At 34.8% G+C, this 24,958-nt stretch overlaps 1 protein-coding gene across 11 annotated transcripts in view; it reads left to right on the top strand.

The window, feature by feature from the left end:
- LOC106672428 (casein kinase I) overlaps positions 1–24,958 on the top strand; it is an 81,900-nt gene that overhangs the window by 3,626 nt on the left and 53,316 nt on the right. For all 11 annotated transcript variants that reach the window (XM_014403847.2, XM_014403849.2, XM_014403846.2 and 8 more), the window contains one exon: positions 264–510. In XM_014403847.2, coding sequence (XP_014259333.1) covers positions 303–510 — 208 coding nt within the window. In that variant the 5' untranslated portion in view covers positions 264–302. The remainder of the gene's footprint in view (positions 1–263; positions 511–24,958) is intronic.

Raw genomic sequence — 24,958 nt, forward strand, 5'->3', positions numbered from 1 at the left:
CCGACACTCGTCCGTCGTCCGCGCTAAGGGAAAATAAACCAGGGGGATGTGTACCTGTGATGGTTGTGGTTATATTTCCGTTCCGTGAAAATGTCAGAAGTGAGATTCGCGATTAGCCCAGGCCGGATCGGGCTCATCAGTTCGACGAGAAACTCCCTCTTTTGATTTTTATAAACTCTTCTCCTTTTCGTTTTCTCCTTTTTTTTGTTTACCGCTCCGTTTTTTTTTTTTTTGAAGTTCTTCCCGTTTTGTTCTCTTCCCAGTTTTGATTTTTCGATCTTGTCGGACCGAGAAGCGGCATAATGCAGAAGAGGGAAGGCAGGGAGACGACGGCTCACGACAAGGAAGAACAAGGAAAGAAGAAAATGGGCGAATTTCAAAGGACGACGATGCACTCACGTCGGCACACCGCCAACACGGTTCAATCCAGTGCCGGAGTTTTAATGGTCGGACCCAATTTCCGTGTCGGCAAGAAAATCGGCTGCGGCAACTTCGGCGAACTCAGACTAGGTGAGTCTTTATTTAAAAAAAATAAAAAAAATCTATTAAACTTAATAAACTTTTCTTTCTTAAAATCCCACCCCACGGCCTTTGTGTTAGGTTATAACTCCAAAACTGCACCTCTCCTCATTTTTACTTTTACTTTTCGTCTCTGTCTACGCTTTTTCCTCCTCGTGTCAGTCAGGCTTTTGGGATTTCCATTGTCGAATTTTATTTAGCCGGTGAAAGCCCTTTTCAGGATTAAGGATCCCTTTCTAAATTTATAAGCATGGATCTCACAATTCACAAAAATTTCAATTTTGTCCATTAAGAATTGTCCGTTTGCCCGTTCTACAATAAAAAACAACAATAATTTATTTTATTAAAGTTAGACAAACATTCAGAAGCTTGATGCCAAAAAATATGATTTATTATGAACAAAGTGATTAATTTTGCTTCTAGTAAAATTCCAATTTTACCAACCATTTCCAATTCAGGCTACAGGTTTTACATAATTAGATAATAGTATAAAACAATTATGATTTTTCCAATTGAGGCGAATCGAATTTTGAATAATAATAATAACATGACATACGGAGGCCATGGTTGAAAACAAAAAAGTGTCTTACTCATATACAGTAATTTAAATTTAACGAATTATGGCAAATTGATCATTGAATGATACAATCTCATAATAGTAGCAAACGTTAAAAAACTATAGCTTACAAGTGAACATTTTATTTTAACTCATAGCAGAACTAGTGTGAATTTTACAGTAATGGAAGTTCAGGATACGGTTTTAACATGATTGAGACAATGGTTGACAACAATCAAAAAAGTGTCTTATTCTTGGACAGTAAGTTAAATTTTCCGAATTATGGCAAATTGAACATTGAATGATACAATGTCATGATAGTAGCAAATGTTAAAAAACTATAGCTTACAAGTGAACATTTTATTTTTTTAATAAGATGTCTTTTTTTAAGGTGTCTTATTCTTGGATAGCAAATTGAAATGATCAAATTGTTTATTAAATTATAAGCGTAACATATTGGCAAAAATATGTGGCTTTCTACTTATAGCAGAACTATTGTAAATTTTTACAGAATTAGAAGTTCAAGATTTAGGTTTCGTATGTTGAGGCAATAGTTTAAACAATCAAGAAAGTGATCATGGCTTGACAAATCCAACAAAAATCATCTTCGAGTTTAGTAACGATTGACATTTAATATCACACAATACCAACTCTTGTACCAAAACAAATATTCCAATTAACAAGCATTAATGTAAAATTTTACAAAAATGGGTCAGAAGTTTGATCTTTTTCTTTAATTTAGATATCTAACAAACATCTTTTTTTTATTAGTGTGAAGTGCTATGCTTTCGCTTTGTCATACTATAAAATTAACTAAAATCCTGCCATTTCTAAGCTTTCGTTCTGGGATTTTAGAGGCAGAAATCAATCACTTTTCTCCACTTGATTTTATTCAGTATTGAAAAACCATCTCAATTTTAATGTCACATAACATTAATAGTGTAAATTTTTACACAGAAATATAAGTTCAAAGAACAAGTTTAACATGATGAGTCAATTTTGATTTTTTAAGTTATGTTCAATATTGAATGAATAAGGAACTATTTCTACTTCTAGCCGAACTAATGTCAGTTTCAGAACTGGAAGTCAAGATACAAGTTTAATATGAGACAATAGTTAAAACAACCAAAAAAGTGTTTTAATCTTGTATAGGCATTTAAAATTTTCAAATTATGGTTTGGTAAATCCAACAAAAATCATTTATTGTTGGTTTAAAAACAGTGCCTGAAATTTAATGTAACATATTAGCAACGATTTAAAATCAAAAATTCTTGCCTTTCTAAGGTTTCATAGCAATGTTTATGCAGAATGTCTGTGTTTTCATTTATAGAGATCAAACAGACTTCTCAATTTCATTTTATTCAATTTAGGAAAACCATTTAAATTTTAATGTCACATAATACACCAATTATTAAATTATTATATACTATTTTTACTTCCAGTGTCACCTGTACTATTGTAAAACTACTGGTTTTCAGTAATAGAAATTCAGCATATATGTAGTTGTATTTATGCCGATGGTTAATACCGTATAAAGACATAAGACAATTTTTACTTCCAGTTTGAGCAGAACATGAGCAAAATTCAAATGTTTACATAAATAGTTTAAAAATTTATTTTCCAAGGAAAACATGTTTAGCATTCATCAAAACAAACATTGTGGAAATAGCTTTAGTAGGGTGTAGGGTTTTTTACTTTTTCAGCAGTGCTTAGATCACTGGACCTTGAAAATAGTCTGTCTAGTATTTATGATTAAACTTGCTATTTGGCATTAATTGCAAAATCAATGATTTAATTACTTTTATATAGCATTTAAATTTTTTCATTATTGAAATTTCACACGAGCTTTCAAAGATAGAAATCTAACAAACACAATTCACATTTTAGCCCACTTGGGCTTGTACTTTTAGAATTAGCAGCACTACTGCAAAATTTTCAGAAATTTATTATAGATTTAAATGTTATGCTTTTATGTGGAAAAAATCAACAGATAAAAAGAAAGTATACACCTTAAAATTTAATATCTTGTTTGGCCAATGTTAGTAGTTGAACTGTAGATATATTTAAATGCTGAATAATTTAAATTTTAAAGTACATGTTCGTCATGATTAAACAATAAAAAAAATTACCTTACATGTGTAAATCGTTTTTAACAGGTGCTTGTCAAAGGCCCTTGGACTGAATTGGTCCAGACGTGGAAATTGTTCTTGTTCGTCAAAGGACGAAGACCTTGTACCTTCTGTTCTATCTTTACCTCAAAACGCTTTTTCCATGGGCAAGTTTCGGTAGATAACACCCGCCTTATAAATTAGAAATTTTAATACCTCAAGGCAGTTTTGAAATGAATTTTTGGCTTCTGATTTGCATTTCTAACAGGGAAAACGGATAATTTTAATTAAATTGATTTATAATTTTTTATGTAAAATCTGGTTATCAACCACAATACATAAAAATTTTGATAAATTTAAATGAATACTTTGGTTAAATAGGACCACCTAAAATACATATGAATTAATATGATAATTTTTATGTTTTAGTTTTAATAGGCTAGGGGTAAGAGGGAAATTTCATTTTTACAGCTCTCTGGGGGTGGGTTCTATTACACAAAACGCTCATCTGCTTAAGATATATATATTTTTTATCCACCCTTATAATGTAATTTATTGTTCCCTCTCCTACAACGACTATTATTTCCCACTCATTCCCGAGAGGAAAACTTAATAAGATTGTATTACCAGTGCGAAGTTTCCTGTTTGTTTAAAAAAAAAAATGATTTGACCAAGTACCCTAGGACTTGGGACACGATCGCAATGCGCACTCTGTTAACAGCAGCTCTAAAGAAGGATCCAGTCCTTTGGTTGAACCATTGCCTCAGATTTTCCTTCTCCAAGGACTTCGTTTCCCTTCGATTTTCACTTCTAGAATAATCTTAAGCAGTTCGTATTTATCCGGGTAAAAAATGACTTAAATACCCATGCTTCCGTGTTTTTACTGTTTTGTTAATATTTGTTATTTTCATTATTCTTCTCACTACCACCACGTTATGTGTTCTGTTGAGCTCATTTTTAGCACCTTCTACAGTTCCACATCTAGACTGCATCAAGCTTTTTTATAGAAGCTTCTGTTAGTGTCCAATCATATATCAGAGTTGAGAAGACATTTCAATAATCTTATCCTTAATCCCAGATCAAGTTTATGTCTGCATAGTACTCTTTTTATTTTAGTAAATGCCGACCCGGTTTTTTCTATCTTCGGTTTTATTAATTTAGAGTGGTCCTACAGGTCGTTCACTTGACAGCAGCCTAGGTATGTTATCTTTTGGACCCACTCTAAGGTGATATCTAGATTTCTTCGTCCTTGATAACCATAAAATATAGTCTTTGCCGAATTTAGTTTTAAACCATTTTCTTTACTATTTTGTGTCACTTTATCAGGTAGGCTTTGTAGTTCTTCCATGTATTGGATATTTATTGGCGTACCTACCTTTACACCCTCCTCTACATCATCAAGAGCGCTGAGTATGTTTTCGGAGGGTATGTTAAATAGTAGTGGCGACAGGATGTACTCCTGTCTCACAACTCTCTTGATTCCGGTGTGATCCGATGTGCAGACTTCTATCCTAACATTTGCTTTTTGGTTCCAGTAAAGGTATGCGGTAAAGTGGATATCTTTATCATCCAATTGGGTGTTTTTAAGAATTTCTATTGTTTTCTTATGGTTGACATCTTGGATATAAGGCGTCTTTGGTTCCTAGTTTGTTGCGAAATCCAAATGGATTGCTGATTCAGTCTTCCAGTTTAATATTGATTCATCTATGTATAATCCTTAAGAATATTTTTAAGACCTGTTCATTAAACTAATAGTCCGATATTCACTACATTTTTTTGGATTTGTTGTCTTGGATGTGTAACAAAAGATATGGGATGACGCATAGCCCTAATAAAACTGCTTTTTGTGACATTGAAAAATAATTATGAACTATAAGAATGTTCTAGTTCATTAGTAATGATAAGGCAATTATTGCGGTAAAATTTCCACTTACAGACCTAAAATATATAAACGTCATCGTAAGTAGATATAAAGAGTAGTGCGATTACACGTTTAGACGTAAATCTAGTTGAATAATCTGTCTATTTCAAGTATTCCTATAAAAAGAAAGCTGGATAGTATTTTAAAGGTCCCAATTCTCTAACTGTTCGATTATTTTCTTTTGTCAGACGGCCTTTGCCCTACGAGTCTAGGCGTACTAGAATGTTGACCGGGGTGTAATTTGGCCTGTTATCCTGATGGGTTGGTCTTGACAATGGGCAAACTGGTATCTATCAAATGTATCATTTTACAAAATAAACTGATAGTGTTTTCAGGAGATAAGAACCAGATAAAGCCAATCCGTTTTGGTTACAATCTACAAATCGACTATTTTGTTACAATGTTAGGATGAACAATGCATCTAGAAAATAGAAATGGACGGTTTTGGTTCAAAAACCGACAACTTAAGCACATTCAAAAAAGAAATAATTTATTATACTCTGCAATGTCTTCTCAGCCAATATAAAACTTAATAATAAATAAAGGGGGAAGAAATTGTAATGTTTCTACAAAGTTCAGTCACAATGGGTGGTTGATGCAAATTCAAAGCATTCCATTGCATAATCGTATAATAATTAATAGGCACAAATATCTATTGAATTGGAAATAAAATTAGTTTAACGAGAGAGGCCATGGCTAAATAAAGGATTGTTGAAAATATTTTACGTGAAATACAAGCCTTAAGATAGCTTTAGGAAGCTTAAAAGATATTTTAACTTTAGAAATAATTAAATAACGTCTCAGCAATGGTAGAGTCTAGTGGTCAACAGTGTCAACATGTATTCAGCATCTTTTATCATTTTTTTATCACAATTTGTTAAAGATTTTAATTCAGAGGTTATCAGAGAAAGGCCAATTGTTCTCTTATCAGATTAAATATATTGTATCTAGTGTGGGTTCTTGAAGTATAATTTTTTTAAAATAAACATTTTTATGTCGCGGGTATTTACGGTGTTTAGTATTCATATAATGAGGTGCAAAGGTTAGATTTATGGGGCTTTATGATGAAAGAATCGGACTTTATCCCAATTCAGTTGAAATTTTTCACAAAGGCTGTGATCCCTAGCCAACTTATTTTCCATGGAAAACTGTGTATGAAATTTGAAAAGCTGCCCTTGGTCAACCTCCAAAAATCCAGCCCTGGACCAACCACAAAAACAAAGCCGTTTAATTCCATACCCTTATACACCTATTCTCTCCGGAACACAATGTACAATTGGTGGGGCATTAAATATTTAATACCTATTATTTTCTTTATCTAGACCATCGCATGTTGGATTATTTTAATATTAAATAATTAATTCGTTTAAAATTTTTTGTAAGCCATTTCCATACATGCAAAATAGTTTGAATTTACTTTTTACACTTCATACTGCTCGTGATCATCCCAGAATATATAATTTTCTTGTTTCGGAACTGCAAGAAGGACAGTATTTTTTAAATTATACACGTTATTGCTAATATACACGTATTAAGAGTCGTTTTGTTTTAACACTTATTATTAACTGATTATTTTAAGAAATAATATTTTTATTTGTAAGCACCCTAATTAAGTAAATGTCATGGAATGCTTTTTGCATGATTTATGACCATGCTGTATTAAGGTGAAGGCTTTTTTCAAGTAGCACATTTTGATAGACTTAATGACATATAAACTTGGGAAAGTTGTGTTGTGTGCGAGTTTTCTGTGTATACATTTGTTTATTAATCTTGTAACAACGCATCTTGAGTAGACAAATCAAATAGATTGAAGAGAATAAGTGGATTGACAGTCAACTCTCCCAGGGGCCTCTCCAGTTCGTAATGGATGCTTCTGTACTTGATGTTTTGAATGTTTGTTGAAAGTTCACCTGCAAGTTGAACTAGAAATTAATTGATTGATTGCAATCAGTGGAGTTATTTATAGACTGTAGAAGTCGACTTCTGTACTTTGTTTACTTTAATGTTGGTTAAAAATTAATCTCCGAGTGGTTTTAACAGCAAATTTTAACTGTTTGGCAGCAACTTGCGAAAGGTTGTAGGAGGGCTTTACTCTTTACTTTCAAAGTTCAGTTTTACTCCCTTGTTTTTTAAACCACGTCTGGGCAGACATGACATATAAAATTATCACAATTTCAGGACTTAGGTAATTCTGTTTTTTATATTGAAAAGCCCGAATTCACACGTTAACATTAAATAATATATGTTTTACTTCTGTGGGTTAAAGTAAAAATCTTTTAAACCTTTATTAATTGTATTATTCTTTTTAAGTAAATAAAGGGGAACTGAAGGGTTTTTTTGGTAGTTACGAATTGGGCCAAACTAGGAAATATTGAAATTCCCTTAAACCAGTTCCAGGTAGAAAGTCCATTCAGAAATACAGTTTTCTTATTTTTTCTTCCTGTCTGTGCGACAATCTCTATTCTAATCTCCTTTATGTTATATCATAAATGAAACACTTGAAATAAATAAAAAGATAAGGTGAAAAATTAGAGGACAAAAGAAATATTATCTTTACTGTCCCAGATATTTTGCGTCCTCGATTCTCCCTTGTTTTCGTCTGTCATGATTCCCATGATTTAGAACTATACCATTGTAAAATTGTTTAAATATAGAATTTTCGAAATTTTCCAACAGTTGTGATTATTGTTGCAACTCGTCCAGGGGTACTTTTTCCTGCAGTTGACCTGGTGTTTTTTTAATCTGATGTTAATAATATTAGGCATCTGTGTTTTTCATGAATAATGAGTTCATGGTGAAGCTTGTGTTAAGTCATAATAAGCCGCAGTTTACAGCCGTTTCACTTTTAAAAGATTTATTGTATCCTAGTTCTTCAAACATTGGCATCTCTGTTATGTACTTCGGTCAATTTACGAGGATGGTTTGGGCTGCATGTTTCGGTGATTTTGCTTAAAAAACGAATGTCTTTGACTGCTCCTTTCACGATATTACTATCGATTTATGTCACTATAGTCTGCCGGATATGCACTTAAGGCCGTTCACCGAGTGTTCATTTTCCCCGTGACCCAGTTACATCCTAAAGAGAATCCCTTTATCGTCTTGGTGTATGATTTTACCATTAAAAAAATTGCAATAATTATTTCTAACCGTTCATCCAGTGCAATCGGCCACGCGTTAATGTTGGTGCAGGTCGATGTCTATCGACTGTTGACAGTTTTTGATTTAGGGCAAATATAATGGAGGTGGTAAAACATTCAGACCGCCAATTTGTGGATAATGGTTTCGGTTTTTTAAACAAGAGTTTCACCGTTGTGAGAATATTGAGATCTTGTTTCTTCTTCTTTAAGACAGAAATGCTTACAAAGACGTTGAAGTTTAGACTTTTATATACAAAACGAATTTCTTTTATGCTAAAATAATGGAAATCTTTGAAATTGTATGTCCCAATAAGAAGGTGTACGTTTGTGTGCCATTTTTATAGAGATATTTTAATCAAGGGATACGACTTGGATTCATTATGGCGAAAATTTAAAATGCCCAGGCGTTTGTAATAATCCCTTGTCTCAAACAGTCTAGCTAGTTGTTTTTGTTTTCTAAAAAAATGCTTTTGGAAAGCTTGTAGATCATTCGGTACCATTTCAGACGACAGACATTCAGATCTGAGGGGGTCTTATCTTCTTAGCGGTTATCTTTAAAACAATGGAGATAATTCTTATTCGTCAAGCTAATATTGGAATGTTAGGCCAAAATCAGCAAATGTTAACCGTACGATTTGTAACACGATGAAATTATTTAAATAGGATTAATTCTAATCAACATAGGATAGTGCAATGATGTTAATTTTTATTATTATTTTTTAAATCAGTATATTACAGTTGATACTCTATGAGAACAAACCATCGTTCAGTGTATCAAGAGCACTTGAAAAATATGAATACTCCACAAAGTTTTGTTTAATTATTGTAAGCTCATTAGTTTTCCTTTTATTCGCGTTAATTACGCTTTAAATGCCATTTGAAGTGCATATTTGTCTTCCAACAATTTATTATAAGATGATGGTCGTTTTAAAAACAAAATATAGCAGATTTTGAACGAAATTATTTACAAACCAAACACGCTCTTCAATCTTTCTTTTCTCTGTCTCTTGTCATTTTTAAGATCTTACGAACAACCTATATATAATCTTGTTTATATAATTTGTATTATAACTTTAATCTTTAAAGTAATTGGCCAAAGTCTATTTATTTTTGTGTTGGTATTCAACAATAATACGCTCTGTATAAAAATATAACCCTTTCAGTTGAACTTTCTCTCACTTTAGACATTTACTTCATTATTGATTTTACAATAATTTGTTATTTTTATTTTATGTCTGATGCGTCTATAAACAAATGTATATTATAATTGTAATTACATGATAAGTAAAGTTAAAGGTCTTAGAGACTTAACTTTTGCGCTTATTTTAATAAATAAATCGTTAGATCAATCATTCAGTTGTCTTCTGTCTGCATGTCTCCTTCCTTTGATATTCTCCCTGTGTCTTCTCTCTCTCTCTCTCTTTCTCTCTCTCTCTCTCTTTCTCTCTCTCTCTCTCTCTCTCTCTCTTTCTCTCTCACTCACTCACTCCTCACTCACTCACTCTCTCACTCTCACTCTCACTCTCAACACAACTCACACCCTTTCTCTAACTCTCACTCTTCTGCCTCTCTCTTTTAGTCTTTTTTCGTTCTCTGTAATTTTTCTTTCCCTCGTAGACTTTAGTTTTTTCTAGCGTTTTTTCCCTTTCCCCCTTGTTGATCTGTATCTTCCCCTCTGGCAGTCTGTGTATTTCTTTTATTCTTACTCTCTCTCTCTATCTATCTATCTCTCTATTTCTCTCCCTCTCTCCCGCCCCCACCCCCTCTCTCTCCTCTCACTATCTTTATCTATCTCCCTCCATCCCTCTCCTCTCCTCCTTTCCTCCTTTCCTCCTTCCCTCCTTCCCTCCTTCCCTCTTCCTTTCCTCCTTTTTTTCTCACTCTCCTTTCTCTCTCTCTCTCTCTCTCTCTCTCTCGCTCTTTCTCTCTTTCTCTCTTTCTCTCTCTCTCTCTCTCTCTCTCTCTCTCTCTCCCCCTTTTTCTCTGTCACTACCTTGGCGTTCTTCGTTAAAAGGCAGGTTTTACCTATTATCTGTTCTGTTGCTAGCATCGATCTATTCTTCATGACATGATGACTAATAATCCTATCTAGATCAATATTTAAAAGACCAACATAATGTTGTTAGCAATTGTATCAGTACAAAAAGAAAGAATAATTGCGAGAATAAACAAATAAGGACGAAAAGATCAATAACGATATCAGTTCATTCCATTCTATTCGCTGACGCAATACGTCAAACTTATCAGAGAACTTTTTGTTTTCCATATCCTGATTTTTGGACACCTGGCTGTGTGATTTAGCCGAGTAATATTCATGTAGGTTTAAAATCAGCTTAACTTTGTGATATTGTTTGCTAGAATAACGTGCCAGAATGCTTGCACGAGTAACTAACTAATTTTTGGGGGTTAACCATCCCTTTTTGTGGATAGTTGATTTTAGTTTTCTTAATCCTTGTTATTCGTTACTGTGTAAAGCTATGATGCAAAACAAAATTATATCGATACATTTTTTATGCGCATACTACCGTATCATGTTTAAATATATCCATTAAATATTTTCCGCTTACATATTTTCTGTATTCAAAGTTAATATAACACCAGCGTACTAAAGTCAGAAAATTAATTACCAAACTAATATATGAAAGTAAACTGTATAGGTAATTGCAAAATAGATACTTATTGACAAAACTTTTTCAACATTAATCAAAGTACATTTGTCGGCATGGACCTACAATTGGTAAATAATTGGAATTTCTAGCGCTTGGAATTATGCTTTGTTTTCTAAAAATGGATTCTTTGAGTGGTCCTATTCTTGTTAGAATGAATGTCGGGTCTGTCCCCTTCCATCTGAGTTATTTTCAGATTTGATCTTGCATATTTATGTATGTCCATCGGGTCGGAACCTGTCGACCATTATTACGATTCACCCATCGGCGAGGAGCCACCACTTCTTTTTCCGTAATGGTTTTTATGCGTTTACAGTAGGACTGAGAAATTCGTGCACGAAAAGTCGTTTTTGTTATTTATCAGCCTACGATAACGTCATGAAGTAAAAGGGACTTACCCTTCCATTTGAGATTAACACTTGTTGATTGAAAGTTATTAATCTCCATTTCATGGCTTAATTTACGTAAACCGTTTATTTCTTGTCTTTACTGTGTGTATATTTATTTCATTCGAAAAACAACACGGCCTTAAATATGTAAAAAAATTATAAGTTATTTTGGCGACTAGCGACAAAAAATTCCGACCAATGTCCAAAAATGAATGGAATAATAAATCCCAATATGTAACTTGTTTTCCTTATCCGATATCGTTTAGGGTGGTCAATTCTAAACTGATAGTGATAACACATTATAAAATTCTTTAAAAAAACGTTCTATTGTTTTCAGAATATTTAGTTCCAATTTCTCTGCACACTGGCCTTAACGCCAAGATCAAAGCGGCTTGTGATTCATAATGAAAGTGATTTCTGTTATTTTCTATATGTGTTATAATTTCTGATTTTTTAATTATTGGTTTTTCGTCATTATGTGGTATCGTTTGCCTTATAGTTCCATCGTTTATAGATCAATATATGCCAGGCAAGGTATTACAATTCTTTCTCCTCTCTCTTTCTTCTCTTCATCGGTCTCCCTCTTTCTTTCTTCCTTCCTGTCTTCTCTTCTATCTCTTTTAATCACTCTTTTGTTTTATCTTCTGTTTTCTTTTTCTCCTCTCTTTCTACTCTTCTTTCCTATCACTTTCTTCTCTCCTACCTCCGCCCTCTCTTCCTCTCACACATTTTCTTACAACTTTCCTTTACTCCTCGCTTTCTTCTGTATTCTATCTCTCTCTCTCCTCTCTCTCCTCTCCCTCCTCTCCCTCCTCTCCCTCTCACCTCTCTCTCTCACCTCTCTCTCTCACCTCTCTCTCTCTCTCTCTCTCTCTCACCTCTCTCTCTCTCTCTCTCACACACTCTCTCTCTCTCTTTCTTTTTTAAATCCTATTTCCTTTACTCCCTCGCTCTTCAGTTTCCTTTTGTCTCAATCTTTCTTTATTGCCTACTCTTCTTTTCTCTCTCCTCTCTCTCACTTACCCTCTCACTCGCTTAGCCTCCCTCTCTCTTTCTCTCTCTCTTTCTCTGTCTGTCTGTCTGCCTGTCTCTGTCTCTTTCCCCTTCCCTCTCGTGTTACATCGACGGGACATGTTATTATGCTTATGTTTGTGAATTATTATGTCGTCTGTTTTTTCTCTACTCTAAATCGATGCCTATCATTTAAAGTCAGCTTTTACTTAGTACCTGCAATATTTCATCGTTCTTAATGACATAATTACAAAAATGTTAACAATTATATTTTTACCTCATCTGATCTACCTTGGATAAAATTGTGTCCATTATATCATGTTAACAAATGTTACAGACCAAAAAACAAGGAAAGTTTGGCTGGAATAAACGAATAGTATAGACAAAAAACGATCAATAGTGATATCAGTTCCGCCGGTTCTATTCGCGTACCCAATCTCAACCTTTTCAGAACCTTTTGTTTTCCATATTCTGTTTTTAGATTTTTTACCACCCCTGAAGAGAAATCGCAACACGTTTCTGTGAACCGTTGTGCACAATTATTTTGAGCAATTACCACACGCTTTGTTCGATTACTCGTATCACTTCCCTGCCGCTTCCACTTACCTCGTGTATTATTAAACTTAGCCCTGTCCTGTTGAATTTCCTTTAGTTTACCAAGAAATATTCACAACCCCCTTATTTTAGGACATGTTTCGGTAACATCATTTTTCTCAAAGGTATGTTCCCCACGATACGCCAACGATAATTCCGCAAGTTGGAATAACTGAGTGAGTGAAAGTAAGAATACCTCGTTAGTTAACATTAAAACTTACATAAATTAAATTATAAAAAAAATATATATATCAAATTAACTTGAAGTTAAATTATACTTACGGGTTACAAATATCACACAAAACCCAAACACCCAAGCAAGTGGTATCCATGTCATTTTTTATAAAACAAATTTTTCTCTTATTTCGTTGTTAACACGTTCTCATAGTGATAACACGTAGAAAGAACAATTGTACGAAAAAATGTTAAGTGGTGAATAAACAAAACCGAGGTTTTAAAATCTTTCAGCTCTCATATTTCCCCTTTCTCTCTCTCTCTCTCTCTCTCTCTCTCTCTCTCTCTCTCTCTCTCTCAGGCCTTACTCCCTTCTCATTCTCTCTCTCTTTCTTTTTTAAATCCTATTTCCTTTACTCCCTCGCTCTTCAGTTTCCTTTTGTCTCAATCATTCTTTATTGCCTACTCTTCTTTTCTCTCTCTCCCTCTCCCCCCTCCCGCCCCATCCCAATCTTACCCTCTATCACTCTTTCGCTTTCTCATTCTGTCTTTCTCTCTGTTCCCTTCCCCTCTATCACTCTTTCGTTCTCTCTCTCTCTCACTACCAATCTATTTAACTAGCTATCTTTCTCGTTACTCACCATATACATATATCCAGTATTGTTTACAGGCTTATTAATCTATTAAGTTGGGTTTGATATATTTTCATTCCCTTACAAATATATACCTATTTTTAAAATAGCTTAAGGTTAAGTAGGGATGTTAAGTCGAAAGTTGTTAAAAATATTCTGTATTTATTAGTTTACTCTACCTTTGGGAAACGTTGAAATCGAATTATTTATGTCAACGGCCAAATCTAAAAATATTTGATTAAAAATAAACCTTAATACTCCCACAAGGGGCAAGTGACTGGGAGTCGGAAGAGGCCAGTTATAAATTTAGTGAATAATCGAGGAAGTAGATGTCTGTAATCAGTGTTAGTTTCGTATTCTGTGCTCAGCCCGGCGCGATTGTGGCCGGGAGGGCGGGCGAAAAAGGAAGAACGAAGAATGGTGGGCTCACAGACAAGCACGAGCATGCCACTTTAGCATGACGTCAACTTCCCGAAGAAAGAATGTTACAAAGATGTGGTGATCAAACAAATACCGTTTGAGAATATTAACAGTTTATCGTACAAGTTCAGATTCAAATATGTTAATGGAATATTATGAATATTTTAGAAATTATTAAATTGTGTCATTACGAAGTCATGCTTAACCTATGACTCTACAAATTATTTTTCATACAAAAAATCGAAAAAATCGATTGTTTTGTATTATTATATAAAAATTAATATACTTGCTTATTTCAAACTTTTAACTTTTTTGGTTTACAACTCGAGGGATTTGTGTTCTTTTTTTTAAGTAGGAAAAATATAATATGTAGTACGATGTCACTATTTTATTTTATTTACAATGTATCCAATTCACTAAAAATGTACACTCAAATAAAACTTCAAACGCAATTTTTTAGGGTTTGTCGTGATAGGCTGAAAAACAATCAGGATGTAATGTTAACTTACATTTTTTACAGTAGTAAGGACTCCTTCCTTTACAACTCAATGTTTGACTCCCCCCCGTTTCAATTAGATGATCAAATCGATCTTTTCTTGTAGGATCTTTTCTGATGGGCGTTCCTTTCTGAGACTAGGCTGACCGAATGCTTGAACATATAAATGACAAGCGTCCTTTGAAAATCTAGTTAAGCAGTGGAAGAGTTTGTCTCCTTTCTTTATATGTAAGCCAGGCTTGAACAATGCTTATAATGGCAGACTAAGAAAAAATACTTACCACCATTTTTTTTATTCTGATCTGGGTCTATAAGTCGCGAAAAATTGGTGTGACAAACAACTCCTCTTGTGTATTTATTGTATTGAGATATTGCTTCTATCATTGGCACAATTTGTTTTTTTCTTAGTGAGAATATCGCGAAGAGTGATGACTTGAATGTGGATAATCATTACTGTCACGACGCTGTTGTCATTCCAAGTATAATTATTAATGTTCCATCACTTCGAAATTGTATTTTACCGCCAGCAAACTTTCTAAATATGGTATTTTTTTTCTCTTAAGTAAAAATGTTTTGCCATCCGGTTTTCTCTTACTGTTCCAGTGCCTCTAAACCCCCGCCATTCAAAATTTGCAATAATTTTTCATGCTAAAAAAAGCATCGAATCCGGAGCAAGTGATGATTTTCTACCAGTCTGAGAACAATATCCTCTTACCCGAGGTCAGTTTTTGGGAGTCTGTACTAGGTTCAATCAAAAAAGTTGTTATAGTAGCACATAATGTTATCTCGAGAACTGTGACTGACACAAACAATTTCAATTCGTTCATATTATTAAAGGTTTCATTGCCACTGATGAACAGATTGTTTAAAAAACATTAAAAAAATGAAATGGTACACTAGTTAGGAGACGATGCAAAGAAGGGGGTGTCGGTGGCCGCAACATCACTGTAAGGTAAAGGTTCCGGGTTCGAATCCAGTGGCCCTGCATTCGAAGCCGAAATATTTACAAATGGGCTTTCGACGCGAAGAAGTGAATTTCAGACTGAGCACTGAAGAGAGCTGAACTCGGGTGGGTGAAAACCGCTCTACTTTTACAAAATATCGTAAATTCATGTTATTTTGTGTTCTAAATATAGAAAAGGGTCCCCCAAAAGGGACGGCAGTAATCTTAGAATTTTTGTTGACAAATGAGAAAAAAATTCCATAACCCGGGCAACTATGTTGCTTGATGGCAATGGGCATAACACCTGCCCAGCCTTGAGGAACCTTTGATTTCAGGATCTTATATCGTAACCAGGAAGTTGGCAAGTTTGACGAAAGTTCGATTTGATGTTAACATTTCTTAACATCACATATATCTAGATATTTTTGAATACTCGTTTAGTGTAACATTTCTTAACATCACATATATCTAGATATTTTTGAATACTCGTTTAGTGTTGAAACGTATTGTTAAAAACAAGGGTGAACTTATGAAATTGGATATGCAATTATACTTTCATATTGATAATACACTTGATCGAGAAAGCACATCGCAGGGAATAATTCGAGGATTTATATACCGACATCCGTTTTTAATCTCTGTAGAGGATCCCGTTGCTTAGTTAGATAATGGATTTGTGGTTGGTTATGTTTTTAGATGATGTCATGTATAGTAATTAAATACCGTGGAATCCGATGTCTGATTTTTTACCCAAGCAGTACAATTTCTAAATTTAAACAAGAAATTAATGAGGCCTGTTTTCCAGGTTTTTATTAGAGATCAAGAGTACTGTATGTAATAGTTTATGTACGAATTTATGTATTAAAAAATAATACAGGCGTATTACGCGGGCAAAGTTGACATGCCTGTGAATTTATAAGGGGCTCGTAAGATTTATTCGGATGTTGAACTCATTTTCTTCTTCTTCGTACCGGTTTTTACTGTTGTGTGTCATACGTGTAGAAAGGTTACGAGTGGAAATGGATTGTATGGACGAAGCGATAAACATGAAATCATGAAGCCACGCGATGTTCACAGCACCGGTATTTCATAAAGAAGTGGCCAACGTCGTTCTTAAGTTCTCTTCCCCCACTAACGCTTAAGTGTTGAATGCAAATTGCCCGTATGTTCATTATCTCAATTCTGTTCGGACACATATAGAGAATAGTCGAGGTTTAAGTGGAATTTGGATGAAAAAGTCGAAGCCCACAGTGTATGAATAAATAAGGAGAGCTGTTTCAGTGATTACTCCGCACCATAGGGGAAAACACTTTCACGAATCGTTTACATAAAATTTTCAAATGAGGTGACATGAATCCTTAACTTTTGTTATGGCAGGATTTGTTGAAACTCTTCACATCGAAACATGTATAAAAAAATCGATCGTGATATATTTTAAATATTGATTATTGATTAATTTGAACGAAAGGCTGCTTAAAAGTTCACAATTGATGGCGTTAACCGTTCAGTAGTTGCACAAGCTGACAAAATTATGAAGTTTTCCTATGTTCGAATTGACGCCAGATCTCAGACGCCCTTTTTATGACCTAGATCATCAACGAGGACTATCGCTCTGCCGACAGCAAACAAATAGCAAACGGGGTATACTTTGTGAAGCTATGCTGAACTTCACTTCGGCGACCTTATAATATAATATCCACAAGAAACTGGATGATAGACAGGTGACAGGTAATTTATCTGGTTATAACCGCCCCTAACTTGTAAATAAACTTGTTCTCCCAACGCCTCCATCCACCTCTGATGAGATTTTACATCCAATCAATCGGGAACTGGCCGAGTTTATAAAACACTCTCCTTCCATCCTATCTCAACGTCTTATTCTTGGCTTTCGAAGCGTAAACATTTTTAAGGGCTTCTTCCGTCTTAAAGACGTTTACTATAATTCAAGGAGTTTGACTTCATTCGAAAAAAAAACTTGAATGTTGTCACAGCGCCAATCAATACACGATGGGGTGTGTTTTATATATCTGGTTTACCCCGTTGTGTATTTGTTTAATTTCGAAAAAGCAGCGACACATTCAATTTTCATAATGGTTTTGCCTGACCCTTTTACACTTTGTTACATAGGAATAATATTTAATTACTCTTTTTTAATTAATCGGGGTTTATGTTCGTTAATAACTGTCCACTTCGTTGATCTCAACGGTCTATCGCTTCCACTAAGTGCTTGTTTAGTGAGAGAAAGTTCAATAAACTAGTGAGAAGAATATTGACTCATTCTCAGAATTTGCTGTGTTTTGCTTAGATATACCCCACTTTATTTTATTATGTCTCTTCGCGATTTGTTATGTTTATTTGTTAGCTATATTTGAATATATTTATCGGTTTTGCTTTTAGGTTATGATTTTCTACTGATACGTATGTTAACCACTGAGTTGTTATTAAGAGTTTAGTCCTTCTCAGGTTTTATGTTCTATGTATGTCCACTATTAGGTCAATCAATAGATTAAATTTTCTTAGATTATTTTAAGCTAACGTATTTCCTTAAAACGTCATCCTTGGTTCCATCGTGTACACAATTTATACTGCTGACCTACCTTTAATCTATGACGATACCGTATTATTATTTATGCACGAAACCGGGATTCCACTCTAACCACCGTCAATATTCAGGAACACCTCGAGCTCATCGAAGAATGATGCAAAAAATGGAAGATGACGAAAACAAGGAATTACCGACACCCTCACAAGTCAAAGACAATACTTAGGACAATATCTAGACTAACGTGGAATCCACAACAAGTATGTAGCCATTTTCTCAGTCAGGCGGCGCTTAAGGCCTTAGCCTCATGAGAGGTAAAAGCAAAAAAGCGTATGGAATTGTATGGAATCCCTGGCAGAAGTCAGAGGCACCGATGACATGACCCTGGCATATTTTCTTGGACATTCGGGACAGAGAGGCAATAAGAAAGCGGGACATGTTGGTCAAAAAAGGAGCCAATATAATTCTCTAGGCCCCGAATCCTATTGTGGCCTAGCAACTTATTACAAAACAGCGTACATTAAAAAAAACGGATCGTTAATGAGTTCAAAACCTACAATACCGCAGGCATGAGGCACGCAAAGAGATTTATAGAAAAGGCACCCCCTCAAGACTCACAAAAGAGTTACTGGAAGGTAACCGGAACAGAACCAGGATTCTGGTTGTACTGACGGGCACCGCCGCCTAAGAAGGCACATGCACCGGATAGGAGTACAGAGAGAAGAAACACTGTGCAGATACTGCCAGGAAGACGAGGACACTGCAGAACACATTTTATGTTTTTGTGAGACTCTATGTGGGTGTAGATTCTTGTGTCTTGGAGAGGAATTCCGCAAGCAAGTTCCTACACTAAGAAGCCGCTAGCAAGGCTATGGAGAGTTCGCTATTAACAACCTGAAGCCGGCCAATGAGTTATAATATAAAAATAGAGGGACACAATAGATAGATATGCTCAGGTCGAGGTGCAGAAATACTTTTACCCACCTCTTTTATTACTATCCCTATCGCATACACTAAACTGAAGTGAGAAGAACTGAAGAGAAATCTCGGAAAACAGAAAGCTTCCAGGGCCAAACCCAGACACGATTAACAAACAAACGATAGCGATTACAAACCACCGATTTGACCGATTTGGACATTCGGAGCAGAACTGTGGGGTATCACGAAGTCACCCAATATCCAACCAAAAGTGTTCCAATCAAAAGTAAGGCAATTATCCAAGGTCCTTACTATGCCTCTAAACCTTCCCATCCACAATGACCTCAACATTCCCTTCGTTCAAGATTTCTCCGATCCCGCTTCCTGAAATATCATTCTAACCTTTCCTCAAACGCTAATCTTTCTGTTCTAGTCCATTCTACTATCTCCCATCCTCATAAAACATCCACGTCGCTTAAAAGGAGGTTGGCTCAGAGATCTACTCGTTCCCTCTTTAATAGCGAGAGTGACAGCCTAGGCTGTTTTCACAAAATGTGTGTCCTCCGGGAGCAGTGCTGACTATAGTGCCTGTGATGATGTGACCGGTGGAAAATCATAAGACCAAATTTGCATTTACAAAATACATTTAACAAAAATGTCTTCGATTCTGTGTTGTGGTTTTTAAGCTATGTATGTCATCTACAACTATGTTGTTATAAATAGGACTGGGTTTGTCACTTGTATGCTGTTTTCTATAGTCGTAGCTTTCTTTTTGTTTTTGAGGTTGCGGTTTTTTAGCAATCGTTCGGGTTCACGTCGTACTGTCGAAAAAACTGCCAGTTGGTCATCGATGGGTGGCCCACATTCACGTTTAACAAGCTACATTTGTTTTACATGTATTTTGTCTTCCTTGTGCATAAATGAATGCAGTTATAGATTAATAATAAAAATTAAATAAAAATAATATTCTAGCATTATGTATGTATTTTACTATGAACTACTTCAAGTTTTCGTCAGAGGTGGTTTTTAAATACTATGTATGTCCAAAGTGCACATGATATTATTTAACCATTCCCTAAATGTTATTATTTTTAAGCAATATTTAGTAATTATTTGATATTGATTGCACGTTGGTTAAGGCTTAATTGAATGAATTAAATTTGAATCTCCAGTACGATGGATTGGATTGAACAGATATTTTCGTCCTGCCCCACTTGGGGCTTGTAACATTGTTAATATCCTTGTTTTGAAACCAATAATAGTATTATTACCAGATATGATCTGTGATAATCCTTTCGTGGGCTATTGTGTAGAACTAATTTGCACCTTAATGGCCAATACAAACGCACCTAGAAAGTACCAGCTGTGTGGTTCAATGAAATTACAATTTAATAACATTTCTCTTTTTTTTAATTTGGTATTAGTTGCACTATATATATTTGTCTAATTCTGTAATGATGACTTGAGGAAAGGCTAGGCAGGTGGTATTAAAGAATATTCACGTTTAGATTGTTTTTTTAGAGAGGATTTTTCAGATCACAAAGCCATCAAGTGTATTTTCCAATGTCCAATAACGAAAATAAATCAGTATAAACATGTATTAATCACCGATATGCTGGCTTTATGGTTAATCTAATTTTACCTTTAAAATACATAAGTCAGCATATCATTTTACATTTTCGGTAATTTTTGAATTAATGTTTGTTGTTTGTTGCAGGTATGTACGCAAACATTATCTTTGAAGATATGGTATGGTAAGATTTTAAGTTTTTTTTTTCAATCTCCGTCTTCCAACTGTAGAAATTATCCAGTTAGACGCGTGAGGTCATTAAAATCCTACCTCAAAATTTGATGTTCGACTATCCTAATCCTCCTTTTTTTTCCCCCTTAACGGATGGGTTAAATTTCCATTATAGGCGCAGGCTTATTTGTATACAAACCACCATTGCGATCCTCCCAGACCAACAAGCGGTGGACACACGTGTGTACAGTTGAAACACATGGCAGACACAAACCACAAATTCCCCCAACGAAAAGGATTTATCGTTAAAACACACAAACGGTTCAAATACAACACTGCCCAAAGTGCTGAAAAATCCCTTGGACCTATCTCTTAGCGGTTTATTCCAGTACAGTTAAATTGTACTCGTTAATTTGTTTCAGTGTGTACTATATACCCCTTGACAATTTCTAATAAGCGCTAGAAAAAAATAAAAAAATAAATGGCCGTTTCAAGAATTAAAATTAAATATATATTTCCACTAAATGGCAGAAAAATAATTCAAATATACTAAAATAGCCCACCTCATTTGATGTTTAATGTCCATCTAGGAAACAGGTCAATAACCTGGACATACCCACTTTTCTATGGAATATTTTTTTTCCGTTTTCGTATGTTCGTATTTCTCCTACGAAATTGGGCCAATGTTCGTGGGGGTAGTCTGAAGGTGCAAGTCGGCAACAGGGTCGGCCCGAGCCCTGGTTGAAACATTCACTAAGCCATTCAAGAAAGTCGTGTATCGACCGAGAACTCTATTTAGATCATCATACATCATATTCATCCCTTGGATTTATAGGAGGAACCGGCATTAGTTTGGTTTCTGCTTACTGCGAAACACCTCTGCTAGAAGCTTTGCTCTTTTCGCTTTTAACTTAAGTGTGTGACGGTTGACACGTCTGCGATAAACTAGTTTGTCAGTAGTATTATGAATATTGCTGAAGTGTCTCTTGCTGTTAATACGTTGAACCTTGTTGTTTCTGCCGTCTTCTTCAACCAATTTCGAATTTTGGCACACCTTCTTCGCATAGTCTTCTCTCTTTGTATCATCCTTCAAATTCAACAGTGAGAAATGAATAAAATTTCGTTAATAATTTTGCAAACTAACCAAAATTTAAGTTTGCGTTAAATGGTAGGCGTTACACAAAACATTCGACGCTGCAAATAAATAGATTTGAGAGGGTAGGAAAGGAATTCAATGACCTCTTAGTAAAGTTGAAAAGGGGCCGTTTTTATCAAATAAGTCTGACCCGCCAAGTCGGCGAGGATAGTCTGACCGGGATTGATCGAAACCGGCCAAACCACAGGTTCATCACCCTGCAAACCTCAAGAAGAATCCTGAAGATATGAACTATATATATCTGAAAGAAATATATAGTTCGCCGAGTTTTTTTCACGTCTGAAATGTGCCCATCGTATAAGCAATCAAAGTAAATTAACGTTCTCGTCAACTTCATTACGACGAGAAAAAGCCTTCCGAAATTTGTTAAGAATGCTTGTAAATAATTTTTATTTCAAAAACAGTCTACTTAAAAATATAGTAAATAATTTTCACTTGTAATTTTTTCTGTTTCTAGTAGTTCATACATACATACTTATTGTATGGTGTAATATTTGATGTGTAAGTTTATAAAAATATTGTATCGACTAAACCATTCTGTTTCTCTCCCTCTTATATCACGTATTTTCTTTTTATCACCATAAGTCAGGCGGTCTTGTCTGCTTGATTATCTCTTTGTTCGTCTGTCGGTTTCTCTCACTCTCTTTCTCTCTCCCTTTCTGTATCGCACCCTCTCCCGCTCTTTTTCCTCTCTCTTCCTCTCTTTCATCTTTCTCCCTCTCTTTCCTCTTTCTCCCTCTCTTTCATCTTTCTCCCTCTCTTTCCTCTTTCTCCCTCTCTTTGCTCTTACTCCCTCTCTTTCCTCTTTCTCCTTCTATTTCCTTTTTCTCCCTCCCTCCCTCCCTCCCTCCTCTCTTCCCTCCCTCCCCCTCTCTCTCCCTCCCCCTATCCCTTCTGATCTGTAAAATTCAAGTTTTACACGTAGATAATTGTGTAATATCAAATCAACAGCAGATTGCACTTTTATTATTTGTTTTTTGCTCTCTATCTCTCTGCGAGCAGATACACCACACATACAACAAGCAAATACTCCACATAAGCACTAAAAAACAAACATACACACAGACTAAACAAATATGCCACTCAAGTGAAGACAAACGCAATATAAAAATACATGCAGACAAACAAAAATATCGTTATACTAATTTAACATTTAATGCATTGTCTAATGAGCAACGTTTAATTTTAAATCAAATGAAAAATAAATTTACCGATTATCCTTGTTTTGTAAGAGCTTCTTGTTGTGAAATGCGAATTTCCCGTCTGGTTTCATTTAGTGGCTGATCAAAAGTAGGACATAATGTGCAGAGACAGACACCCACCCACTGTTTAAATCGCTAAGATTTTTATTCCAAATAATTAACTTTTTTCCATTTCAATTACTAAAAATTACAAAATGTTATTTGGCGTAATTTTACCAATATTATTTATCCAGTTGATAAAAGTAAAAACAATCGAGTGAAAAGAACTGTTAATTAATAATAGACGTATTATTGTTAATAATTTGGATTCGCGCCTCTCAAAGTTCATTCCCCGGTACATTTCATAATTATTTTGTCCATTGTTGCAATTTTCTTGATGTTCTATCACTTTTTCTTTTGTCAGGGACGGCAGGAAATAAGAATAAATTAAAAAATCCATGATTTCTTCTCTTGCAAAATGTGCTAAGGTTAGGCATATTGAGTTAGCAAGAGTGCACACAAGGTCTGGGCCGGGCCTAATTGACGAGTTGCTTTTGATTTTCTACGACTGCTTCCCGCAATTTAAAGGCACTGCCTGACATGTAAGACTGAAAGGGTCGATAACGCATGAATATTGTAGGAAAGTAATGTTTTCTTTATGGTGTTGCGTATACGATGACTCATGAACACTCGAGGCGATAGAGTATAAAGACTTCACAGAGGTCTTCTTGTGGAAAAACTCCAGTGGAATAGTGGAAAAAACTTTGTTGTTTAATATCAGACACAATTTCCATGTGGTTTTTTCTTAAATCATAAAGAAAATTTTTTAAAAAAGTTCATAACGAATTACGTACTCAACATTGAAAAATATAACAGACACCATTAGCAGGTTTTCAAAATATGTTTATAATTAATGAGAACCATAAACACAACAACTACAACACTTAACACACTATTTTTTACCATTCAGTTTAGGATTAATTAAAAATGATAAACACGAGAAGCAGATTGTATAACTATTAGCCACTTTTTCCAGTAATTCCATGTAGGGTTTATGGGCACTAGTAGAAATGAATAATTCACTTTACAAGATTATTTTACCAGTAATAACCTTAAGAATTCTTACAAACCAGTAACATTACGAGAGACTGTCTCTCAAGGTGTACTAGCTTTCCAGCAACGAACGATACGTAAAAATTTATAGATAGGACTATTTTCCAGTATTTGTCTTAAGGTTCCATAAAAATGAGAAAGATAAGGGAAACTGACTCTACAGGTCTAGTTATCCAGCGACTGCATGTATGATTCATGAGAACTAGAAACTGTTGAAAAAAACTGGCTCTCCAGGTATACTAATTTTCCAGTAAGATTCGTGAAAACTGATATCATTAGGAGAAAAAGACAACAGGTGGTCTAGTTTGACTGCATTCATTAGTAAGATGCTTAAAAACTAGAAACAATAGGAGAAACCGACTTAACAGGACTATTTCCTGGCAACTGTCTTAAGGGTTCATGAAAACTAGAGATAGTAGGAGAAACTGAATGCACTGCAGATTACTTTTCCTCCAGCTACAAATAAATTCATAAAAACTAGAAACAATAGGAAAAACAGGCTCTACTGGCAGACTAGTTTTCCTCCACCTGCATGAAAAATTCATGAAAATGAGAAGCAGTACGAACGACTGACTTTACAGGTTTACTAATTTTCAGCAACTTTATATAAGATTCATGAAAACTGGAATCAGGAGGAAAAACAGACTTTACAGGTGAACTAGTTTGGCCTAATTCACATGTAAGAAAAATAACAACAAGAAACAGTAGGAGAAACTCACTTAGCAGTACTATTTTCAACTA

Source organism: Cimex lectularius, unplaced genomic scaffold, assembly GCF_000648675.2.
Source record: "Cimex lectularius strain Harlan isolate CLEC.00 unplaced genomic scaffold, Clec_2.1 scaffold167, whole genome shotgun sequence".
In the NCBI taxonomy this organism is placed as follows: Eukaryota; Metazoa; Arthropoda; class Insecta; order Hemiptera; family Cimicidae; genus Cimex; species Cimex lectularius.